Source organism: Somniosus microcephalus, chromosome 4 (genome assembly GCF_052327205.1).
Source record: "Somniosus microcephalus isolate GS21.2 chromosome 4, FLI_Smic_1.0, whole genome shotgun sequence".
Taxonomy (NCBI): domain Eukaryota; kingdom Metazoa; phylum Chordata; class Chondrichthyes; order Squaliformes; family Somniosidae; genus Somniosus; species Somniosus microcephalus.
This window is the reverse complement of record NC_140990.1, coordinates 9,316,698-9,342,913: the sequence shown is the minus strand read 5'-3', so window position 1 is coordinate 9,342,913 and position 26,216 is coordinate 9,316,698. Positions and strand designations below refer to the sequence as shown.

The window sequence follows — 26,216 nt, the reverse complement described above, 5'->3', positions numbered from 1 at the left end:
GCTCGAGGGGCCGAATGGCCTACTCCTGCTCCTATCTTCTATGTTTCTCCGTATTAAATTCCATCTGCCACCTGTCTGCCCATTCTGCTAGCCTTTCCATGTCCTGTTGCAGCCGATTGGTATCACCCTCACTGTTTGCCACACTCCCAAGTTTGGTGTCATCGGCAAATTTAGAAATTCTACACTGCACTGCAATATCCAGGTCACTTATATGTATGTATGGAGATGAGATGAGCAGGCTCGAAGGGCCGAATGGCCAACTCCTGCTCCTATTTCTTATGTTCTTATAAATGCAAGTCTATCTTGAACCCACAACCTTCTGACTCTGCTATCCACTGAGCCACAGCTGACTCCAGTCTTTTACACAGTTTCATCATAACTTCCTTGCTTTTGCACTCTACGCCTCTCCTAAAGCAGGGGAGTTATGATGAATTGTTAAACAGTTTTTTTTGCAGAGTGACCAAGGCTGTGTGTAGGAAACAATTGTGCATTTGAAAGCAGCTTGTATTGTGAAGCTTGTGCCCCTTTGCCAGGCCCGCTGCCTGCAGCCCCTCTCCCAGATTCCAGCCCCAGCTCTGTGCTGACTGAGCTGCTCTCACCTGGGGATAGCGCGTCACAATCGGCCCCAGCGCACCTGAGCTGGAGAGGAGGCCCCGCCCCCTTGCCGCGCCGCCATTGGTTGGAGGACCAGGCCGCCCACTTCAGTCCTCCCACCTCAGCTCTCTTCCCATTGGTCAGCGCTCCCGTCAGTCAGAATCACATTGCTGCGGCTCACTCCGCCCCCCCCCGCGTGGCTCAATCTGCTCCGTTCGGCGTCCGCGGAGGTCCCGCCCATCCGACTCTCAGGTTTGGTTTTTCTCGTATTTTACTTTATAATCTCGCTCTCCGCTCACCCCTCACCTCGATTTAAAACATCAACTCAAATTTCTCTCCACGGATGTTGCCTGACCTACTGAGTTTTTCCAGCATTTTCTGTTGTTATTTCGGATTTCCAACATCTGCAGTATTTTGCTATCGTTTCTTGACTTTACCCCGGCCGCTGATTCCGCCTCTTCCCCGGGCCCAGCCTTTCGTCTGTTCCCCGGAGGCCCCGCGCAGGTGCACTGGCAGTCTGGTTTTGTGGTGGGCCCGAATGAGCATGCGCGGCCCCGCCTCTCCACATTTAAAGGGACACCCACCCCCTCCACATTCAAAGGGACACCCACCCTCTCCACATTCAAAGGGACTCCCTCCCCCCTCCACATTTAAAGGGACACCCACCCCCTCCATATTTAAAGGGACTCCCTCCCCCCTCTCGTGTTCTTCTGATTAAAGGGTTGTGACAATTCCCCCGGCCACCGCACTTTAGCAAGGATGTGAAAGACCTTGAGAGCCAGCCAGTGGTTCAGTTGAGAGCACCCTCGTCTCTCAGTCAGAAAGTTGTGGGTTGAAGGTCCCCACTCCACGGACTCGAGCACATAAACCTAGGCTGATGCTCTGGGGCAGTGCCGAAGGAGCGCCGCCCTGTCGGAGGGTCAGTACTGAGGGAGCGCCGCACTGTGGGAGGGTCAGTACTGAGGGAGCGCCGCACTGTCGGTGGGGCAGTACTGAGGGTCACCGCACTGTCGGAGGGGCAGTATTGAGGGAGCGCTGCACTGTCAGAGGGAAAGTACTGAGGGAGCGCCACACTGTCGGAGGGGCAGTACTGAGGGAGCGCCACCCTGTCGGAGGGGCAGTACTGAGGGAGCGCCACCCTGTCGGAGGGCTGTCTTTCAGATGAGACGTTCAGGTGGACATAAAACATCCCATTATTTCGAAGAAGGGCAGGAGAGTTATCCCCGGTGTCCTGGCCATTATTTATCATGCAAATTGGCTGCAGTGTTTCCCACATTACAACAGTGACTACACTTCAAAAAGTACTTCTTTGGCTGTAAAACCGTTGGTCGTGAAAGGTGCTGTATAAAGGCCAGTCTTTCTTTATTTTCTCTCCTGTATTTACATTAATTACTTATATAAATCTCTTTTACCGTCTCTTGCAAGGGGAGGAATTGCAGACGGGCAGCTTAATGCAAACTTCACATGAAGATCTGACAGAGTCATTCGATTCATCAGGACCTGAATATCATCGACATATGGAAGCGGAAAGCAGCAATCAGAGTGCGGACAAACTGCACACGTGTCTTGTGTGTGGACGTGGATTCAACCAAAGGTGCAGCCTGGGGAGGCACGAGTGTAACCAAAGCAAGGAGAATCCGTGCAAATGTCGGGAATGCGGGAACGGATTCAGTTGCCTCTCCGAGCTGGAGACTCATCAATGCAGTCACTCTGTGAAATGGCCGCTCACCTGCTCCGTGTGTGGGAAGGGATTCACTCAACAACCCGCCCTGCTGAGACACCGGCGAGTTCACACCAGGGAGAAGCCATTCGCCTGCTCTCACTGTGAAAAGAGGTTTAACCAGTCTTGCCACCTGTTGATAAACGAGCATGTTCACACCAATGAGAGACCTTTTCAGTGCTCCGACTGCGAGAAGGGCTTCAGAAGATCCAGCGAAGTGATACAGCACCAGCGAGTTCACACCGGGGAGAGGCCGTTCACCTGCTCCGTGTGTGGGAAGGGATTCACTCTCTCCTCCACCCTGCTGAGACACCAGCTGGTTCACACTGACGAGAGGCCGTTTACCTGCTCAGAGTGCGGGAAAGGATTCACTTGTCCCTCCTCTCTGCGGGAACACCAGCGAGTTCACACTGACGAGTGGCCGTTCACCTGCTCCGAGTGCGGGAAAGGTTTTACTCGTCCCTCCACTGTGCTGATACACCAGCTGGTTCACACTGACGAGAGGCCGTTCTCCTGCTCCGAGTGCGGGAAAGGATTCACTCATCCCTCCAGTCTGCGGGAACACCAGCTGGTTCACACTGACGAGAGGCCGTTTAAATGTTCCGAATGCGACAAGAGTTTCAAATGCTCCAACGGCCTGGAGAACCATCGACACATCCACACCGGGGAGAGGCCGGTCAGCTGCTCTCACTGCGGGAAGAGGTTTACGCACTCATCCAATCTTCGGAAACACCAGTTCACCCACACCGGGAAGAGGCCGTTCCCCTGCTCAGTGTGTGAAAAGGGATTCACTAGTCCATCTCACCTGCTGAGACACCAGCGCACTCACACTGGGGAGAGGCCGTTCCCCTGCTCAGTGTGTGAAAAGGGATTCACCAGTCCATCTCACCTGCTGAGTCACCAGCGCACTCACACTGGGGAGAGGCCGTTCCCCTGCTCAGTGTGTTAAAAGGGATTCACCAGTCCATCCGATCTTCTGAAACACCAGTTCACCCACACCGGGGAGAGGCCGTTCAGCTGCTCTCACTGCGGGAAGAGGTTTATGCACTCATCCACTCTTCGGATACACCAGCGCTCACACTGGGAAGATGCCGTTCCCCTGCTCAGTGTGTGAAAAGGGATTCACCACTTCAACTCACCTGTTGAGACACCAGCGAGTTCACACCTGAGCGCACTGGTCCCATTCTGCTGTCAATCACATGAAGGACTGTTCTGTGTTAATAATGGCAATTACGGGGTTGTCGGGGGGGGCGCGGTTTGAAGACGCTGATAATAACCCCAGTCACTAGGCTGGAGTTTAAGAGGGGTCAACCTCGGCTCAGTGGGCGACACTCTCACCTCTAGAGTCAGAAGGTCGTGGGTTTGAGTCCCACTCTGGAGACTTGAGCACGTAATCTACGCTGACACTCCAGGGCAGTACTGAGGGAGAGCTGCTCTGTCAGAGGTGCCATCTTTCGGATGTGACGTTAAACCGCTGCCCCGTCTGGGTGTAAAAGATCCCGTGGCCGCTATTTTGAAAAACGGAAGGGAGAAAGGATCTCGACTTGGAAGATCAGGAAGTAGATGTGAAACTGTAATGTCGCTTGAAATGATTGTAAGACTGAATTTAACTGTGATTGTAATAATTGTGTTTTGTAGGTAACAGAGCGTGGGAAAAACCAGTACGAATCCAGTATAAGGTGATTTTGGTGGTGCCTCCTGTGTCACGACCACCACAACTACCATGCTTTACGGGTCTAACAGGACCTGTCCCATCAACCAACACGTTTTTAAGTACGAGCTGCACAGTTATGTGGCACAATTCAGACCCGACATTCCCCTATTGTTTGAGGGTTTCAGTGAGCTCATAATACGACTGAACTCCTCCCTAAAGCATTTTTTATGTTTTGGAGCAAGACAACTGGAGAATAGATATTGAAATTGAAAGCATAAGGGACAACACACACTGGTGGGATATTGGGCTTAATACATCAGCATGCCCTTAGGCTCATATTATTTCACACGCTCTGGTTGTTCTCCAACTTGTAATGATTTTGTATTTGAGATATGTAACCCATGTAGTAAAACTTTGAACTATGTAAGATCAGAAGTTTGTTTAAGATCTACCCAGTTAAACACAAATGTCACAAGGTAGGGAGTCAAAAATTGTTAGGACTAATAAGACAACATAGGAACAAACATGGAAATTCCTCATTGGATTAGGATAATTTCCCATGTACTGGTCATATCCCAACTTGTAGTAATGATGTGCTTACTATTCTACACCTGCTACCTGAAACACCTAAAGTCCAATGCCCAATCACATTTAAATATGATCACAGCCCAGAACATGTTAGAGTTACATAAACGGAAGAAAAATAATCCATATGTAAGATTTCAGTTTTGAGGGGTCGGCAAATGCCTCGCCCTCAAGGTAGGGATATGTAGGATAGGGTGTACCTGTAGGATTTAGGAAACATTATTAAGATTCGATAACCATTCTAATATAACTATAATATGTGAAATTGTATGTTAAGATCCTAAAAGCCTGTATAAAATGGAGAATGGCTGAGAGCAAAGCAGGATGGGATTATGCCAACCTGACTAAAAACCTCTGTTTAAAATTACTGAAGTAATGGAATGTTGTGCTAAGTTTATGGAGACGAGGAATTCAGCAATATTATGTTTAAAGAGATAAAAACTAGAGAGATAGATAAGAGTTGGAGACGTCCTTCATTGGTCCAGCTATAGGATGGACAGACTGTTTTGTCAACATTCTAGGAAGTGTTTTGTGAAAAGTGAACATCTGAGATAAGGGTAAGTCAGAAGGATCAAAGAAGGTCATAAGATGGGTAACGAGGGAAGCAAGACTTTTTACCAGGTGTGAGAGGGTTAATTACTGCCACGTCGGCAAAACGAGAGGGAAAAGGGTATAAAGATACAGGTTTTGAACATCGAAAGCGTGCACCGTGTAACCAGAGATTGATAGGAGCTTCGGTCAACAGAAAACAGCAAGCTCCCAAGGAAGCGCGCATGGGTCAACAGAACACAGCAAGATACATCGGGAGACTTGCGCTGCACTCACTTGGAAGGAACGCCGTGGTTTGAACAACAGACTGTGACTATCTTCTTGTTAAGTACTACTTCTTTGTACCGGATGTTTAATGCTTAATAAACCTGTTTTACTGATACACAATATACCTGTACCCAGAGTGGTTTGTGTAGTCATGGGCACATTATTGTAAGAGGTTTTGAAAGCTACATCAGTCATCGGGAAAATGCTGGAATCCATTGTTGAGGAATTGGTATCAAGTCACTTTACATGCTAATCTCTTATGCGGGACCTTATCGAAGGCCTTCTGAAATTCCAGATACACCACATCCACTTGTTCTCCCTTACCTATTTTACCAGTTACATCCTCAAAAAATTCCAGTAGATTAGTCGAGCTGATTTACCTTTTGTGAATCCATGTTGACTTTGCCCGATCCTGTCACTGTTTTCCAAGTGCTCTGCTATTACATCTTTTATAATGGACTCTAGCATTTTCCCCACTACCGATGTCAGGCTTACCGGTCTGTAATTCTCTGTTTTCTCCCTATCACCTTTTTTGATTAGTGGGGTAACATCAGCTACCCTCCAATCCATGGGTACTGTTCCAGATTCCATCGAATGTTGGAAGATGATCAGCAATGCATCTGCTATTTCAAGGGCCACTTCCTTTAGTACCCTAGGATGTAGATTATCAGGCCCTGGTGATTTTTCGGCCTTCAATCCCATCAATTTCCCTAACACCATTTCCCTACAAATACTGATTTCTTTCAGTTCCTCCCTTTCATCAGACCCTGTGTTCCCCGGCATCTCTGGGAGGTTATTTCTGTCCTCATTTGTGAAGACAGAACCAAAATATGTATTTAATTGGTCTGCCATTTCTTTGTTCCCCATTATAAATGCCCCTGATTCTGACTGCAAGGGACCTCCGCTTGGCTTCACCAATCTTTTTCTCTTCACATATCTATAAAAGCTTTTACAGTCAGTTTTTATGTTCCCTGCAAGCTTACTCTCGTATTCTATTTTCCCTTTCTTAATTAATCACTTTGTCCTCCTTTGTTGAATCCTAAACTGCTCCTAATCCTCTGGATTACTGCTTTTTCTGGCCAATTTATATGTCCTCTCCTTGGATCTTATGCTATCCCTAATTTCCCTCGTTAGCCATGGTTGAGTCACCTTTTTTGTTTTATTTTTATGCCAAACTGGGATGAACAAATTCTGTAGTTCATCCATGTGGTCTTTGAATGTTTGCCATTGCCTATCCACCGTCAACCCTTTGAGTGACATTCCCCAATCAATCCTACCCAACTCGCGCCTCAGACTATCGTAGTTTCCTTTATTTAAATTCAGGACCCTAGTCTCTGATTCAACAACTTCATTCTCCATCTTAATGAAGAATTCTATCATATTATGATCGCTCCGACCCAAGGGGCCTCGTAGAACAAGATTGTTAATTAATCCTTTCTTGTTACATAATACCCAGTCTAAGATGGCCTGATCTCTAGTTGGTTCCTCAACATATTGGTCCAGCAAACCATCCCATAAACACTCCAGGAATTCCTCCTCCACAATATTGTTACTAATTTGGTTAGCCCAAATTAATGTATAATTTTGTATGCTTCAATGAGATCCCCTCTCATTCTTCTGAATTCAAGAGAATACAGGTCTAGTTTACTCAATCTCTTCTAATACGACAGTCCCGCCATCCCAGGAATCAATGTCGTGAACCTTTGTTGCACTCACTCTATGGCAAGTATATCCTTCCTTAGGTAAGGAGACCAAAATTGTACACAGTACTCCAGGTGTGGTCTCACCAAGGCCCAAAATAATTGGAGGCAGCGTTGGTGCTACCTCTCCAGTGCTTTGAGGTGCACTGGAGAGGTACCACCAACGCTGCCTCCGCAAGATCCTGCAAATTCATTGGCAGGATAGACGCACCAACGTCAGTGTTCTCGCTCAGGCCAACATCCCCAGCATCGAAGCTTTGACTAAGCTCGATCAGCTCCGATGGACGGGTCACATTGTCTGCATGCCCGATACAAGACTCCCAAAACAAGCGCTCTACTCGGAGCTCCAGCAAGGCAACAGAGCCCCAGGTGGACAGAGGAAATGCTTCAATGTCACCCTCAAAGCCTCCTTGAAAAGGTGCAATATCCCTGGCCCAAGACCGCACAAAGTGGAGAAGAAGCATCCGAGAAGGCGCCGAACGCCTCGAGTCTCTTCACCGGGAGCAAGCGGAAGCCAAGCACAGGCAGCGCAAGGAGCGCACGTCAACCCAAGCACCCCACCCACCCGCCCCTTCAACTACCGTCTGCCCCACCTGTGTGAACTCATCAGTCACCTGACAACTCATTTTTAATGTGTAAGCAAGTTATCCTCAGTTCTGAGGGACTGCCTAAGAAGAAGATATAATTGGAGTAAGACTTCTTTACTCCTGTATTCAAATCCTCTTGTAATGAAGACCAGCATACCATTTGCCTTCTTAACCGCCTTTCATGGCCACCGGATGTCCCAAAGTGCTTTACAGCCAATGAAGTACTTTTGAAGTGTAGTCACTGTTGTAATGTGGGAAACGCGGCAGCCAATTTGCGCACAGCAAGCTCCCACAAACAGCAATGTGAAAATGGCCAGATAATCTGTTTTTTCATCATTTTGATTGAGGGATAAATATTGGGATCAAAACACCGGGGATAACATCTTCGAAATAGCACCACGGGATCTTTTACATCCACCTGAGGGAGCAGACGGGGGCCTCAGTTTAACGTCTCATCCGTAAGACCACACCTCCGACACTGCAGCGCTCCTTCATTACTGCCCCTCCGACAATGCGGCTCTCCCACAGCATTGCTTCCCCCGACAGTGCGGTGCTCCCGCAGTACTGCCCCTCCCCTGGACCTGATGGCTTACACCCTAGGGTCTTGAGGGAAGTGGCGGTAGGGATTGTGGATGCATTGGTAATAATTTTCCAAAACTCCCTGGACTCAGCAAAGGTCCCGGCAGATTGGAAAACTGCTAATGTAAAACCCTTATTTAAAAAGGGTAGTAGGCAGGAGGCTGGAAACTATAGACCAGTTAGCCTAACATTTGTGGTTGGTAAAATGTTGGAGTCCATTATTAAGGAGACAGTAACGGGACAGTTGGATAAACATAATTTAATAGGACAAAGTCAGCATGGTTTTATGAAGGGGAAGTCATGTTTGACAAATTTGCTTGAGTTCTTTGAGGAAGTAACATACAGGGTGGATATATGGGAACCAGTGGATGTAGTGTATTTAGACTTCCAAAAGGCATTTGACAAGGTGCCACACAAAAGATTATTGCTCAAGATAAAAAATCATGGGATTGGGGGTAATATTCTGGCATGGGTGGAGGATTGGCTATCTAACAGAAAGCAGAGAATTGGGATAAATGGTTCATTCTCAGACTGGCAATCAGTAACTAGTGGTGTTCCGCAGGGGTCAGTGCTGGGACCCCAACTCTTTACAATCTATATTAACGATTTGGAGGAGGGGACCGAGTGTAACATATCCAAGTTTGCTGATGATACAAAGATGGGAGGGAAAGCAGTGAGTGAGGAGGACATAAACCTGCAAAGGGACATAGACAGGCTAAGTAAGTGGGCAGAGATTTGGCAGATGGAATATAATACTGGAAAGTGTGAGGTTATGCACTTTGGCAAGAAAAATCATAGAGCAAGTTATTATTTTAATGGCAAGAAACTGGAAAGTACTGCAGTACAAAGGGATCTGGGGGTCCTGGTGCACGAAACACAAAAAGTTAGTATGCAGGCGCAGCAAGTGATCAAGAAGGCCAATGGAATGTTGGCTTTTATTGCTAGGGGGATGGAATATAAAAATAGGGAGGTATTGCTGCAGTTGTACAAGGTATTGGTGAGACCACACCTGGAATACTGCATGCAGTTTTGGTATCCATACTTAAGAAAAGACATACTTGCTCTCGAGGCAGTACAAAGAAGGTTCACTCGGTTAATCCCGGGGATGAGGGGGTTGACATATGAGGAGAGGTTGAGTAGATTGGGACTCTACTCATTGGAGTTCAGAAGAATGAGAGGCGATCTTATCGAAACATATAAGATTGTGAAGGGTTGGATCGGGTGGATGCGGTGAGGATGTTCCCAATGATGGGTGAAACTGGAACTAGGGGGCATAGTCTTAGAATAAGGGGCTGCTCTTTCAAAACTGAGATGAGGAGAAACTTCTTCACTCAGAGGGTGGTAGGTCTGTGGAATTTGTTGCCCCAGAGATCTGTGGAAGCTACATCATTAAATAAATTTAAAACAGAAATGGACAGTTTCCTAGAAGTAAAGCTAATTAGGGGTTACGGGGAGCGGGCAGGATATCAGACATGAGTCTAGGTTCGGATCGGTCATGGCCCTGTGGGTGGCGGAGCGGGCCCAGTGGCCGTGTAGCCTGGTCCTGCTCCTACTTGTGTTCTAATTCTGTGTTAGATTTCAGGAGATGGTTCTATTCACAGGGATTAGTGGAGACCTCGGGAACAGGCTGCCAACTAGGAGTCCTTCAAGAGTAAATTGGGCCTGTTCCTGGCTGGGGTGGAGATCACCTTTTACAGAAGGTAAGTACTGCATGAAATATAGGGACAGAGTGATCTCCTGGACGAGTTTCGATCGCCTAGATGGGTCGGAGAGGAATTTCCCAGATTTTTTCTCCCAAATTGGCCATTGGGTTTTTTATCTGGTTTTTCGCCTCTCCCGGGAGATCACATGGGTTTGGGTGGGATGGAGAGTGGAAGTAGATTTGAGGTTAGGATCAGATCAGCCATGATCTTATTGAATGGCGGAGCAGGCTCGAGGGGCAGATTGGCCTACTCCTGCTCCTATTTCTTATGTTTGACTCCGATACAGACTGGTCCTGGAGATGGACTGGGGAGAAAGGTCAAAGAGTCCCATTGACTCAGATACACACTGGTCCTGGAGATGGACTGGGGAGAAAGGTCAGAGAGTCCCATTGACTCAGATACACACTGGTCCTGGAGATGGACTGGGGAGAAAGGTCAGAGAGAGTCCCATTGACTCAGATACAGACTGGTCCTGGAGATGGACTGGGGAGAATGGTCAGAGAGAGTCCCATTGACTCAGATACACACTGGTCCTGGAGATGGACTGGGGAGAAAGGTCAGAGAGAGTCCCATTGACTCAGATACAGACTGGTCCTGGAGATGGACTGGGGAGAAAGGTGAGAGAGAGTCCCATTGACTCAGATACGCACTGGTCCTGGAGGTGGACCAGGGAGAAAGGTCAGAGAGAGTCCCATTGACTCAGATACACACTGGTCCTGGAGATGGACTGGGGAGAAAGGTCAGAGAGAGTCCCATTGACTCAGATACAGACTGGTCCTGGAGATGGACTGGGGAGAAAGGTGAGAGAGAGTCCCATTGACTCAGATACGCACTGGTCCTGGAGGTGGACCAGGGAGAAAGGTCAGAGAGAGTCCCATTGACTCAGATACACACTGGTCCTGGAGATGGACTGGGGAGAAAGGTCAGAGAGAGTCCCAGTGACTCAGATACACACTGGTCCTGGAGACAGACTGGGGTGAAAGGTCAGAGAGAGTCCCATTGACTCAGATACACACTGGTCCTGGAGATTGACTGGGGAGAAATGTCAGAGAGAGTCCCATTGACTCAGGTACGCACTGGTCCTGGAGATGGACTGGGGAGAAAGGTCAGAGAGTCCCATTGACTCAGAAAGGCACTGGTCCTGGAGATGGACCAGGGAGAAAAGTCAGAGAGAGTCCCATTGACTCAGATACACACTGGTCCTGGAGACAGACTGGGGTGAAAGGTCAGAGAGAGTCCCATTGACTCAGATACACACTGGTCCTGGAGATGGACTGGGGAGAAAGGTCAGAGAGAGTCCCATTGACTCAGTTACACACTGGTCCTGGAGATGGACTGGGGAGAAACGTCAGAGAGAGTCCCATTGACTCAGATACACACTGGTCCTGGAGATGGACTGGGGTGAAAGGTCAGAGAGAGTCCCATTGACTCAGATACACACTGGTCCTGGAGATGGACTGGGGAGAAAGGTCAGAGAGAGTCCCATTGACTCAGTTACACACTGGTCCTGGAGATGGACTGGGGAGAATGGTCAGAGAAAGTCCCATTGACTCAGATACACACTGGTCCTGGGGATGGACTGGGGAGAAAGGTCAGAGAGAGTCCCCTTGACTCAGATACACACTGATCCTGGAGATGGACGCTCCCGCACTCACCCTGACCCTCCCGCACTCGCCCCCTGGCCCTCCCGCGCTCGCCCCCTGACCCTCCCGCGCTCGCCCCCTGACCCTCCCGCGCTCGCCCCCTGACCCTCCCGCGCTCGCCCGCTGACCCTCCCGCGCTCGCCCCCTGACCCTCCCGCGCTCACCCCCTGACCCTCCCGCGCTCGCCCCCTCCCTCCCACGCTCGCCCCCTGGCCCTCCCGTGCTCGCCCCCTGGCCCTCCCGCGCTCACACCCTGGCCCTCCCGCGCTCGCCCCCGGCCCTCCCGCGCTCGCCCCCCGACCCTCCCGTGCTCGCCCCCCGACCCGCCCGTGCTCGCCCCCCTCCCCTCCCGCGCTGGCCCCCCGAACCTCCCGCGCTGGCGCCGCGACCCTCCCGCGCTGGCCCCCCGACCCTCCCACGCGGGCCCCCCGCGCTCTCCCCCCGACCCTCCCGTGCTCACCCCCGACCCTCCCGCGCTCACCCCCCGACCCTCCCGCGCTGGCCCGCCGAACCTCCCGCGCTGGCCCCCCGACCCTCCCGCGCTGGCCCCCCGACCCTCCCGCGCTGGCCCCCCGACCCTCCCGCGCTGGCCCACCGACCCTCCCACGCTGGCACCCCGATCCTCCCGCGCTGGCCCCCCGACCCTCCCGCGCTGGCCCCCCGACCCTCCCGCGCTGACCCCCCGACCCCCGCGCGCTGGCCCCCCGAACCCCCCGCGCTGGCCCCCCGACCCCCCCACGCTGGCCCCCTGAAACCCCCGCGCTGGCCCCCCACCCCCCCCGCACTGGCCCCCCGACCCCCCCCCGCGCTGGCCCACCGACCCCCCCCCGCGCTGGCCCCCCAACCCTCCCGCGCTCGCCCCCTGACCCTCCCGCGCTCGCCCCCTGACCCTCCCGCGCTCGCCCCCTGACCCTCCCGCGCTCGCCCCCTGACCCTCCCGTGCTCGCCCTGATGGGGCTCTTCTCAAGTAAACCAAGCAGTGCAATAATACACCCCCAGAATCAAGGCCCTGCTCCTGGGGAAGGTGATCAGGCCCCAGGAACCCGTACAAATGAATAAAGTCAGGGTCAAGGCCCTCCTCCTGGGGAAGGTGATCAGGCCCCAGGAACTCTGAGATGAGGAGAAACTTCTTCACTCAGAGCGTGGTAGGTCTGTGGAATTTGCTGCCCCAGAGAGCTGTGGAAGCTACATCATTAAATAAATTTAAAAAAGAAATAGACAGTTTCCTAGAAGTAAAGGGAATTAGGGGTTACGGGGAGCAGGCAGGAAATTGGACATGAGTCTAGGTTCGGATTGGTCATGGCCCTGTGGGTGGTGGAGTGGGCCCAGGGGCCGTGTAGCCTGGTTCTGCTCCTACTTCTTGTGTTCTACTTCTGTGTCAGATTTCAGGAGATGGTTCTATTCACAGGGATTAGTGGAGACCTCGGGAACAGGCTGCCAGCTAGGAGTCCTTCAAGAGTAAATTGGGCCTGTTCCTGGCTGGGGTGGAGATCACCTCTTACAGAAGGTAAGTACTGCAGGAAATACAGGGACAGAGTGATCTCCTGGACGAGTTTCGATCGCCTAGTTGGGTTGGAGAGGAATTTCTCAGATTTTTTCTCTCAAATTGGTCATTGGGTTTTTTATCTGGCTTTTCGCCTCTCCCGGGAGATCACATGGGTTCAGGTGGGATGGAGAGTGAAAGTAGATTTGAGGTTAGGATCAGATCAGCCATGATCTTATTGAATGGCGGAGCAGGCTCGAGGGGCCGATTGGCCTACTCCTGCTCCTATTTCATATGTTCTTATGTAACCAGTACAAGTGAAGCGACTCCTTCTCCCGGAGATTTATTAAGCGTGAATACTCCAAGAGTTGACCAAAAATCAGGTTAGTAATATTAATCAAGGAGTCAATTTCTGCTGTAAGGAGGGATGATACCTTCGCAGGTTCCTCTAATGAGGCCATATGGGTAGAACTTAAAAACAAAAAGGGGGCAAGCACTTTGCTGGGAGTGTACTATAGGCCCCCAAACAGTAAGGGGGAGATAGAGGAACAGATATGTAGGCTAATCTCAGAGAAGTGTAGAAATAATAGGGTAATAATTGTTGGGGATTTCAACTTCCCCAATATTAACTGGGATAGTCAGAGTGTGAAAGGCTTAGAGGGTGTGGAATTCTTAAAGTGCATCCAGGAGAGCTTTTTCAGCCAACATGTAGAAAGTCCTACAAGAGAGGGGGCGGTACTGGACCTAATTTGAGGGAATATAGCAGGGCAAGTGGTAGAAAGGTTAGTAGGAGAGCATTTTGGTGACAGTGACCATAATTCGGAGACAGTGACCATAATTCGGTGAGATTTAAAGTAGTTATGGAAAAGGACAAAGATGGACCAGAAATAAAGGTTCTAAATTGGGGGAAGGCCGATTTTAATATGATAAGGCAGGATCTGGCCAAAGTGGACTGGGATCAGCTACTTGTAGGAAAATCCACATCAGAGCAGTGGGAGTCTTTCAGAAAGGAAATAGAGAGAGTACAACACCAGCATGTTCCCGTAAAGGTCAAGGGTGGGACCAACAAGCCCAGGGAACCCTGGATGTCAAGGGACATACAAGAATGGTTTAGGAAAAAAAGGGAGGCTTTTGGCAGATACAAAGGACTAAAAACAGTGGAAGCCCTAGAGGAGTATAGAAAGTGCAGGGGGGTACTTAAAAAAGAAATTAGGAGAACGAAGAGGGGTCGTGAAAAAACACTGGCAGGCAAAATAAAGGAAAATCCCAAGGTGTGTTATTAGTATATTAAGAGCAAGAGGAAAACCAGGGAAAGAATAGAGCCCATTAGGGACCAAAGTGGCAATCTGTGTGTAGAGCCAGAAGATGTAGGTGAGGTTTTTAATTAATATTTTGCATCTGTGTTCACTTTGGAGAAGGACGATGCAGGCATAGAAATCAGGCAGGGGGATTGTGATATACTTGAACGAATTAGTATTGAGAGGGAGGAGGTACTAATGGTTTTAGCGTGCTTAAAAGTCGATAAACCCCCAGGCCCAGACGAGATGTATCCCAGCCTGCTGTGTGAGGCAAGGGAGGAGATTGCAGGGGCTCTGACACAAATTTTCAGAACCTCTCTGGCCACAGGGGAGGTGCCAGAGGACTGGAGAACAGCTAACGTAGTACCATTATTCAAGAAGGGTAGTAGGGATAAACCAGGGAATTACTGGCCAGTGAGCCTAACATCAGTGGTAGGGAAATTATTGGAAAAAATTCTGAGGGACAGAATTAGTCTCCACTTGGAGAGGCAAGGATTAATCAAGGATAGTCAGCATGGCTTTGTCAGGGGGAGATCATGTCCAACCAATTTGATTGAATTTTTCGATGGGGGTGACTAGGTGTGTGGATGAGGGTAGTCCAGTTGATGTAGTCTACATGGACTTCAGTAAGGCTTTTGACAAAGTCCCACATGGGAGACTGGTCAAGAAGGTAAGAGCCCATGGGATCCAGGGCAATTTGGCACATTGGATCCAAAATTGGCTTAGTGGCAGGAGGCAGAGGGTGATGGTCGAAGGTTGTTTTTGTGACTGGAAGCCTGTGTCCAGTGGTGTACCGCAGGGATCGGTGCTGGGTCCATTGCTGTTTGTGGTGTACATTAATGATTTAGATATGAATGTAGGAGGTCTGATCAGTAAGTTCGCTGATGACACGAAAATTGGTGGAGTGGTAAATAGCAAGGAGGGAAGCCTCAGGCTACAGGAGAATATAGATGGGTTGGTTAGATGGGCAGCACAGTGGCAAATGGAATTTAACCCTGAAAAGTGTGAGGTGATGCATTTTGGGAGGACTAACAAGGCAAGGGAATACACAATGAATGGTAGAACCCTAGGAAGGACAGAGGATCAGAGGGACCTTGGTGTGCATGTACACAGATCCCTGAGGGCAGCAGGATAGCTAGATAGGGTGGTTAAGAAGGCATATAGGATACTTATATTCTATGCCTCGGCTAATGAAGGAAAGAGCAGGGAGGTTATGATGGAGCTGTACAAAATGCTAGTTAGGCCACAGCTGGAATACTGTGTGCAGTTCTGGTCGCCACACTATAGGAAGGATGTGATTGCATTGGCAAGAGTGCAGAGGAGATTCACCAGGATGTTACCTGGGCTGGAGCGCTTCAGCTATGAAGAGAGACTGGACAGGCTGGGGTTGTTTTCCTTGGAGCAGAGAAGGCTGAAGGGGGACCTGATTGAGGTGTACAAAATTATGAGGGGCATAGAAATGGTAGATGGAAAGGAACTTTTCCCCTTAGTAGAGGGGTCAATAACCAGGGGGCATAGTTTCAAGGTAGGGGCAGGAGGTTTAGAGGGGATTTGAGGAAAAGCTTTTTCACCCAGAGGGTGGTTGGAATCTGGAACTCACTGCCTGAAAGGATGGTAGAGGCAGGAACCCTCACAACATTCAAGAAGCATTTAGATGAGCACTTGAAACGCCATAGCATACAAGGCTACGGACCAAGTGCTGGAAAATGGGATTAGAATAGACAGGGCTTGATGGCCGGCGCGGACACGATGGGCCGAAGGGCCCCTTTCTGTGCTGTATAAATCTATGACTCTATGGTAGCACTCTTGCCTCTGAGGCATAAGGTTGTGGGTTCAAGTCCCGCTCCAGAGACTTGAGCACAAAAATTCAGGCTGACACTCCAGTGCAGTACTGAGGCACTGTCAGAGGTGGCGTCTTTCGGATGAGACATTAAACTGAGGCCCTGTCTGCTCTCTCAGGTGGATGTAAAAGATCCCATGACACTATTTTGAGAAAGAAAGACTTGCATTTATATAGTGCTTTCATGACCAGCAGCCATCTTGAAGTGCTTTACAGCCAATGAAGCACTTTTGAGGTGTAGTCACTGTTGTAATGTGGGAAAGAGCTGGGGAAATATCCCCAGTGTCCTAGCCAATGTTTATCCCTCAATCAATGTAACAAAAGGATAATAGCAAAATACTGCGGCTGCTGGAAATCTGAAATAACAACAGGAAATGCTGGAACCATTCAACAGGCCAGGCAACATCCGTAGAGAGAGAAACAGAGTTAACAAAAAGATAGATTATCTGGTCAATATCACATTGCAGTTTGTGGGAGCTTGCTGTGCGCTAATTGACTTCTGTGTTTCCTACATTACAACAGTGACTACACTTCAAACAGTACTTCATTGGCTGTAAAGTGCTTTGGGACGTCCAGTGGTGGTGAAGGCGCTATAGAAATGCAAGTGTTTCTTTCTTCATTGGTCTCACCAGTGACCTCTTCTGGCTGATGGTTGATTGACAGACGATAGTCCACGCATGCGCACAGGGAGCGGTGGTTTGGACCGAGTCCGGCGCAGCGACCCCTCCCGGTCACCAAGGGCAACAACTGCTCATGCCCAGAGGAGACCAACCCCCCTCCCCCACTCGGAGCTGTGCCTGCGCGGTCGGATCCTGCCAGACGGAGTCGGCGCGGGCCATTCCGGGGAAAGGCCTTGGTGTCGGTTCCAGAGTCGCGATCGGTGATGCAAAGTGAGTTTTCTCCACTCCGATTGGGTGGAGAATCGCGTGTGGTGGGGGGGCGGAGGGGTGGATCGGGAGAGAACAAAGAGAAATAGAAAAACCTGAGAGTCCGCGAAGCCCTGGACCGAGCGGCGTCAGTTGGACAGAGCACGTGATCTCCTCGGGGACACGTGACCCAGCCCAGGGCCTGATTGACGGGAGCTTCGGACCAACAGGGAGCGAGCGGGCGGGGCTGGAGCAGCTAGCCGGCGGCGGGTCCTCCAACCAATTGGGGAGCCCAAGGGGTGGGACTAGCGCCGGCTGATTGTCTGATCCGCAGTGCAGCAAGTTTCTCCAGTCCCTTGTGTGATGAAATATATGTCTTCATCAGCCCCTGTGTTTTACCTGCATTGTATTGTGTGTACCGCCCCCTTTTCCCCTATTGTGTGTATTGGCTCCGCCCCTGTCTTTTGTCATATAAAGGTCTCAAGAGCTGTATGAGTCATTCTGCCAGACGAATCCGATGTGGAATGACGTGCAATGTTCTTAGCGATTAAAAGCCTTCAGTTGAATCCTTTAACTTCTTGTCTTTGAGTTACTGATGGCACATCACCTTGTTCAGGGCCCGGGGCCAGGGGAGGCTGTGGGCCTTTATTCCCCTCATTGGATACAAGGCTCTTTGGCTCACAACACACTGGCTCAGGTTTTAATAGAGACTTTTTAAATTCATCAATAAAAGCAGATAAACCCCGTGCTTCTGTGGATCAAACTTTCTAATATTTTATAGAATCATAGAATGGTTACAACACAGAAGGAGGCCATTCAGCCCGTCGAGCCCATGCCGGCTCTCTGCAAGATCACTTCAGCGAGTCCCACTCCCCGCCCTTTCCCCGTAACCCTGCACATTTCTTTACTTCAGGCATTTATCCAATTCCCTTTTGAAAGCCATGATTGAATCTGCCTCCACCACCCTTTCAGGCAGTGCATTCCAGATCCTAACCACTCACTGAGTAAAAAGGTTTTCCCTCATGTCGCCTTTGGTTCTTCTGCCAATCACCTTAAATCTGTGTCCTCTGGTTCTCGACCCTTCCGCCAATGGGAACAGTTTCTCTCTATCTACTCTGTCCAGAATCCTCATGATTTTGAATACCTCTTTCAAATCTCATCTCAACCTTCTCTGCTCTATGGAGAACCACCCCAGCTTCTCCAGTCTATCCACATAACTGAAGTCCCTCATCCCTGGAACCATTCTTGGCAATCGTTTCTGCACCATCTCTAAGGCCTTCACATCCTTCATAAAGTGCGGTGCCCAGAATTGGACACAATACTCCAGATGAGACCGAACAGTGTTTTATAAAGGTTCATCATAACTTCCTTGCTTTTGGACTCTATGCCTCTATTGATGAAGCCCAGGTTCCCGTAAGCTTTTTTAACCACTTTCTCAACCTGTCCTGCCACCTTCAATTATTTGTGCACACATAACCCCAGGTCTCTCTGTTCATGCATACATTTTAGACTTCTACCCTTTAGTTTATATTGCCTCTCCTCATTCTTCCTATCAAAATATATCAGTTCGCACTTTTCTGTGTTAAATTTCATCTCCCATGTGTCCGCCCATTCCACCAGCCTGTCTATGTCCTCTTGAAGTCTATCACTATCCTCCTCACTGTTCACTATACTTCCAAGTTTTGTGTCATCTGCATATTTTGAAACTGTGCCCTGTGCACCCAAGTCAAAGTCATTAATATATATCAAGAAAAGCAGTGATCCTAGTACCGACCCCTGGGGAACACCACTGTGTACCTTCCTCCAGTCTGAAAAACAACCGTTCACCACTACTCTCTGTTTCCTGTCACTTTGCCAATTTTGTATCCATGCTGCCACTGTCCCTATTATTCCATGGGCTTCAACTTTGCTGGTAAGCCTAGGATGTGGCTCTTTGTCGAACGCCTTTTGGAAATCCATGTACACCACGTTAACCACATTGCCCTCATCAACCCTCTCTGTTACCTCATCAAAAAGCTCAATCAGAATCAGAGCGGCCGGGCCCGGTGGATGTGCGGCCAGGGCCCCAGCACCAGGAAACCCAGGGTGCAGCGCCTCCCCCATCCAAGCTGCCGCTTCCCGGTTTCTTCAACTGGTTCCACCAAGTCCGGCTCGGGAGAAAGGACAGGAGCCAGGCTCCCAGAATGGCCCGCGACCCCGAGGAGCATGCGCACTCTCAGCGGGGACATCATCGCGTTGGATAGAGCGGTTTCTGGGGCGCGGGGAATTGTGGGTGCTGCGGCCACCATTAGTCAGCGGCTGTGGGGAAGAGTTTGATTGCAGGCTGACGGAAGGTAGGTCCCTGGCCGCCTGTGTAGGTCTTTTTGTTGCTTCAGTTTGAGCTGGAGTGGAGATGGAGGAGAAGCTGCTGGGTTTAACCCCCAGTACTTCTGAGCCCAGGAGGACCCAACAATTTCCAATGTGTGACAGTCAAGGGAGGTGGATTCTGGGGGAGATTAAGTTGTTACACAGACACTGTCCCTACAATGTAAAAGAGTATTGTTTTAGGAACAAGTATTTCTGTAGAAGCTTTTAATCCAGTTTACATATACAGATTTGTTTTAATTCATTCTTGGGATGTGGGCGTCGCTCGCAAGACCAGAATATGTTGCCAATTCCCATCTTCCCGTTGAGAAGGTGATGGTGGGCCACCTGTTTTTTTATTCATTGATGGGATGTGGGCGTCGCTGGCTAGGCCTGCATTTAGTGCCCGTCCCTAATTGCCCTTGAGGAGATGGTGGTGAGCCGCCTTCTTGAACCGCTGCAGTCCGTGTGGTGAAGGTACTCCCACAATGCTGTTGTGTAAGGAGTTCCAGGATTTTCACCCAGTGATGATGTAGCAGCGGCGATATATGTCCAAGTCAGGATGGTGTGTGGCTTGGAGGAGAACTTGTAGGTGGTGATGTTCCCATGCGTCTGCTGCCTTTGTCCTTCTAGGTGCTGGAGGTTGCGGGTTTTGGAGGTTCTGTCAAAGTTCTGGTCGAGTTGCAGATGTATAAAGTCCATCTCCTTCACCCCCTCCCACTTCCACCTCTCTCTCTCTCTCTCTCTCTCTCTCTCATAGAGGCCAGAGGCCCAGACCAGGTGGCAGATTCCCTTCACCGAGGGACATTAGTGAACCAGTGGGATTTTATGACAATCCGGCAGATTTCATGGTCACTTTTTTTCTAGTTCCGGCCCCACAAATAACCAGATTCATTGAGCTCAATTTCACAACCTGCCTCTTTAGTGGTTTCTCTCTCACGCTCCCTGTTTTAAATTCATTTTACAGGGTATTAGAAGGGGAGGATTTACAGATGGGAAACTCAAACCACACATCACGTCAAGATCTGACAGTCACTCGATTCATCAGGAACTGAATATCATCGGCCTTTGAATATGGAAGCAAAAAGCACCGTTCACACCGGGGAGAGGCCGTTCACCTGCTCCGAGTGTGGGAAGGGATTCACTAATTCATCCCGCCTGCTGAGACACCAGCGAGTTCACACTGATGAGAGACCTTTTAATTGCTCGGACTGTGGGAAGTGCTTTAAAAGTTCCGGGGCACTGATACACCATCAACGTGTTCACACTGGGGAGAGACCGTTCAGGTGCTCGCACTGCGGGACTGGGTTTAGGCAGTCATCTGACCTCACTGTACACCTGCGCACTCACACTGGGGAGAGGCCGTTCACCTGTTCCGTGTGTGGGAAGGGATTCACTCGCTCATCCCACCTGCTGACACACCAGCGAGTTCACACTGGGGAGAGGCCGTTCACCTGCTCTGTGTGTGGGAAGGGATTCACTCGCTCATCCCACCTGCTGACACACCAGCGAGTTCACACTGGGGAGAGGCCGTTCACCTGCTCTGTGTGTGGGAAGGGATTCACTCGCTCATCCCACCTGCTGACACACCAGCGAGTTCACACTGGGGAGAGGCCGTTCACCTGCTCCGTGTGTGGGAAGGGATTCGCTCGCTCATCCACCCTGCTGATACACCAGCGAGTTCACACTGATGAGAGACCTTTTAAATGCTCGGACTGTGGGAAGTGCTATAAAGTGTCCGGGGAACTGATACGCCATCAACGTGTTCACACTGATGAGAGACCGTTCAGGTGCTCTCACTGCGGGACTGGGTTCAGGCGATCATCTGACCTCACTGTACACCTGTGCACTCACACTGGGGAGAGGCCGTTCACCTGCTCTCACTGCGGGACTGGGTTTAGGCAGTCATCTGAGCTCACTATACACCAGCGCACTCACACTGGGGAGCAGCCGTTCACCTGCTCTGTGTGTGGGAAGGGAGTCACTCGCTCATCCCACCTGCTGACACACCATAGCACTCACACTGTGGGGAGGCCGTTCACCTGCTCTGAGTGTGGGCAGGGATTCACTGAGTCATCCCACCTGCTGACACACCAGCGAGTTCACACTGGGGAGAGGCCGTTCACCTGCTCTGAGTGTGGGAAGGGATTCACTCAGTCATCCACCCTGCTGACACACCAGCAAGTTCACACTGGGGAGAGGCCGTTCACCTGCCCTGAGTGTGGGAAGGGATTCACTCAGTCATCCCACCTGCTGAGACACCAGCGAGTTCACACTGGGGAGAGGCCATTCACCTGCCCTGAGTATGGGAAGGGATTCACTCAGTCATCCAACCTACTGACACACCAGCGAGTTCACAAGTGACTGCAGGGGTTGGGTTCTGTTGTTGTTGCTGCTGTTAATCACATCCAGGACTGAACCATGTTCATTCTGACAGGTGGGGATTGTTTCTGCTGATGTTAATAAGTCCGGGAACTGGGCTGGAGTTTAATATTCTGGATAGATGTCAAATAAATCAGCTTTGTGTTAAACACATTGTTGCAGATTTTCTTCTTTCCCACCTGAGTGTTTAGCATCACCTGGCTGGAGCTCAGAAAGGACAATCTGGGGGAGGATCGTACGGTGGGAACAGAACTCCAGCCTGGACACAGTCCTTCAGGGCCACACTGAGAGGGGCAAACGGCACTTTGGTCTTTCTCGTCTCTCTTCACTGACAGCAAAGTTGCCGTGTGGGTTAATCTCGAGGCGTGTGAGAAATGTGTCCCATCCGCTCTCTGCCACGGTTTAGAGCTCCTAGACACGGAACCGGAGGCTCCTTTATGAATGTAGCCCAGTGCTTTTTATTTAATGGCCTTATTAACCTGTGTTGCTACTTTTAGTGATTTGTGCATCTGTATCCCTGGATCCCTCTGCTCCTCCAGCCCATTTAGACTATTAGGGGGAAATTCGGTGGCGCCCCCTTTGGGTCGCTAACGTCACTGGGGCTAATTTTAGTCCCCTGAAAATGTTAGCGCCCCTGTGCATTAAATTCAGTGGTAGCACCCCAGGCAGGAGGCGGGGTGGTACTGGAAGCGCACCCTTCCCTCTTGAGGCGCTACCAGTGAATTTCACGGTGCTTCATGTAACATCGCCATACCCATCGACACATAGCACCGTGTCATAGCAGACCGCCCTCGCTGATTAAAGGGGAGGGGCCTAGCACTGCGCACACCGGGGCCCTGCTGGGCCACTGGGGAACGGGGTGTTGGATCAAGAGGGGCGCCGGGCTGAGAGATCGTGGCCGGCACCCCGAAGAATAAAGGGGAAACATAGAAACATAGAAGATAGGAGCAGGAGTAGGCCATTCGGCCCTTCGAGCCTGCTCCGCCATTCAATGAGATCATGGCTGATTATCCAAATTCAGTACCCTGTTCCTGCCTTCTCCCCATATCCCTTGATCCCTTTAGCCTTAAGAAATATATCCAACTCTTTTTGAATATATTTAATGAAATGGCCTCCACCGCCCTCTGTGGCAGAGAATTCCACAGGTTCACCACTCTCTGGGTGAAGAAATTCCTCCTGATTTCAGTCCTAAATGGCTTACCCCTTATCCTTAGACTATGACCCCTGGTGCTGGACTCCCCGGCCATCAGAAACATCCTTCCTGCATCTAGTCTGTCCAGACCTGACAGAATTTTTTAGTTTTCGATGAGATTCCCTCTCAACCTTCTAAACTCCAGTGAGTATAATTCCAATCGACACAATCTCTCCTCAGACGTCATTCCTGCCATCCCAGGTATCAGCCTGGTGAATCTTCGCTGCACTCCTTCCATGGCAAGAACGTCCTTCCTCAGGTAAGGCGACCAAAACTGCACACAATACTCAAGGTGCAGTCTCACCAAGGCCCTGTACAACTGTAGCAAGACATCCTTATTCCTGTACTCGAACCCTCTTGCTACGAAGGCCAACATACCATTTGCCTTCTTAACTGCCTGCTGCACCTGCATGCTTACCTTCAGCGACTGGTGCACAAGAACACCCAGGTCTCTTTGCACTTCCCCTTCTCCCAATCTATTGCCATTCAAATAATAATCTGCCTTCCTGTTTTTGCCACCAAAGTGGATAACCTCACATTTATCCACATTATAGTGCATTTGCCATGTTTCTGCCCAATCACCCAATCTGTCCAAATCGTACTGGAGTTTCATGACATCCTCCTCACAGCTTACCCTCCCACCCAGCTTTGTGTCGTCTGCAAATTTGGAGATATTACATCCAATTCCCCCATCCAGATCATTAATATATATTGTGAACAGCTGGGGTCCTAGGACCGATCCTTGCGGTACCCCACTAGTCACTGCCTGCCACTCGGAAAACGACCCGTTTATTCCAACTCTTTGCTTTCTGTCCGCCAACCAATTCTCTATCCAAGTCAATACCTTGCCCCCAATCCCATGTGCCTCAATTTTGCACGCTAATCTCTTATGTGGGACCTTATCGAAAGCCTTCTGAAAGTCCAAATACACCACATCATCTGGTTCTCCCTTATTTATTTTACCAGTTACATCCTCAAAAAATTCCAGTAGATTAGTCAAGCACGATTTACCTTTTGTAAATCCATGTTGACTTTGTCCGATCCTGTCACTGCTTTCCAAGTGCTCTGCTATTACATCTTTTATAATAGATTCTAGCATTTTCCCCACTACCGATGTCAGGCTTACCAGTCTATAATTCCCCGCTTTTTCTCTACCACCTTTTTTGAATAGTGGGGTAACATTAGCTACCCTCCAATCCATGGGTACTGTTCCAGAGTCTATCGAGTTCTGGAAGATGACCAGCAATGCATCTACTATTTCTAGGTCCACTTCCTTAAGTACCCTGGGATGTAGATTATCAGGCCCTGGGGATTTATCGGCTTTCAGTCCCATCAATTTTCCTAACTCCATTTCCCTACAAATACTGATTTCTTTCAGTTCCACCCTTTCATCAGGCCCTATGTCCCCCGGCATCTCTGGGAGGTTATTTGTGTCATCCTTTGTGAAGACAGAACCAAAGTATGAATTTAGTTGGTCTGCCATTTCTTTGTTTCCCATTATAAATTCCCCTGATTCTGACTGTAAGGGACCTACGCTTGACTTCACCAATCTTTTTCTCTTCACATATCTATAAAAGCTTTTACAGTCAGTTTTTATGTTCCCTGATAGCTTACTCTCATATTCTATTTTCCCTTTCTTAATTAATCCCTTTGTCCTCCTTTGTTGAATCCTAAACTGCTCCCAATCCTCAGGATTATTGCTTTTTCTGGCCAATTTATATGTCGTCTCCTTGGATCTTATGCTATCCCTAATTTCCCTTGTTAGCCACGGTTGAGTCACCTTTTTTGTTTTATTTTTATGCCAAACTGGGATGAACAAATTCTGTAGCTCATCCATTCGGTCTTTGAATGTTTGCCATTGCCTATCCATCGTCAACCCTTTGAGTGCCATTCCCCAATCAATCCTACCCAACTCGCTCCTCAGACCATCGTAGTTTCCTTTATTTAAATTGAGGACCCTAGTCTCTGAGTCAACTACTTCATTCTCTATCTTAATGAAGAACTCGATCATATTATGATCACTCAGACCCAAGGGGCCTCGTACAAAATAAAAAGTTGCCGCCCGACACCTGCCCTTTAAGTGGCATCGCCATGGTTGCAGGAATGACCCCTGACCCTGTCAGACATATCGTCCAGCGATAGGTCAGGGGTCGCAACCCAAGGTTGCAGCCGGGGTGCTGCGCATGGCGATGACGTCATTGCCGGCGGTGCAGTGCCGCGGGGTGCTACCGGCTACCGCCACCGCTAACCTCCCGCTGATTATCACAGGAGGCACAAAGCAACCCAATTTCACCCCCTTGTCCAAGTAGTGAGTGGCCTCCTTATTCTTCCCACCAAAACACACCACTTCACACTGACCTACAGTGAAATTCATTAACACACCACCTCACACTGATCTACAGTGAAATTCATTTGCCAATTACATGCTCATTCTGAAATTTATTAATGTCTTCTTGCATTTTGTCTTCCTCAGTATTAACTCTACCTCCCAATTTGGTGTCATCGACAAATTTTAAATTGTTCTTCTGATTCCCGAGTCCAAATCGGTTATGAACAACAGTGATCCCAGCACCGATCCCTGTGGAACTCCACTTCCCACCTTTTGCCAGTCTGAGTAGCTGCTCCCAACCACATCTCTCTGTTTTCTGTTTTGTGACCAGCTCCAGGGGGAGGGAGCGGGGCCTGTTCAGAGCCCGCGCTCACCTTGGAGCGGAGCATGCGGAGTAGGGGGAGGGGGCGGTGCTTGTTCAGAGCCCGCGCTCACCTTGGAGCGGCGCATGCGGAGTAGGGGGAGGGGGCGGGGCCTGTTCAGAGCCCACGCTCACCTTGGAGCGGTCTAGGGGGAGGGGGCGGGGCCTGTTCAGAGCCCGCGCTCACCTTGGAGCGGTGTAGGGGGAGGGGGCGGGGCCTGTTCAGAGCCCGTGCTCACCTTGGAGCGGCGCATGCGGAGTAGGGGGAGGGGGCGGGGCCTGTTCAGAGCCCGCGCTCACCTTGGAGCGGCGCATGCGGAGTAGGGGGAGGGGGCGGGGCCTGTTCAGTGCCCGTGCTCACCTTGGAGCAGCGTATGCGGAGTAGGGGGAGGGGGCGGTGCTTGTTCAGAGCCCGCGCTCACCTTCGAGCGGCGCATGCGGAGTAGGGGGAGGGGGCGGGGCCTGTTCAGAGCTCACCTCCAACAATGAGAACAACAACAACTTGTATTTCTATAGCGCCTTTAACGTAGGAAAACATCCC

General features: G+C 50.1%; 2 protein-coding genes across 2 annotated transcripts in view; both read left to right on the top strand.

Annotated features, from left to right (window-relative positions):
- LOC147118256 (uncharacterized) overlaps positions 1-5,489 on the top strand; it is a 36,971-nt gene extending 31,482 nt beyond the window's left edge. Inside the window, exon 3 of the mRNA XM_085984347.1 lies at positions 2,020-5,489. Within this exon, the coding sequence (XP_085840473.1) occupies positions 2,046-3,263 (1,218 nt within the window). The 5' untranslated portion in view covers positions 2,020-2,045 and the 3' untranslated portion in view covers positions 3,264-5,489. The remainder of the gene's footprint in view (positions 1-2,019) is intronic.
- Positions 1-26,216, top strand: part of LOC147118255 (uncharacterized) — a 180,944-nt gene that overhangs the window by 111,365 nt on the left and 43,363 nt on the right. The window contains exon 4 of the mRNA XM_085983691.1: positions 20,773-21,490. Coding sequence (XP_085839817.1) covers positions 20,773-21,490 — 718 coding nt within the window. The remainder of the gene's footprint in view (positions 1-20,772; positions 21,491-26,216) is intronic.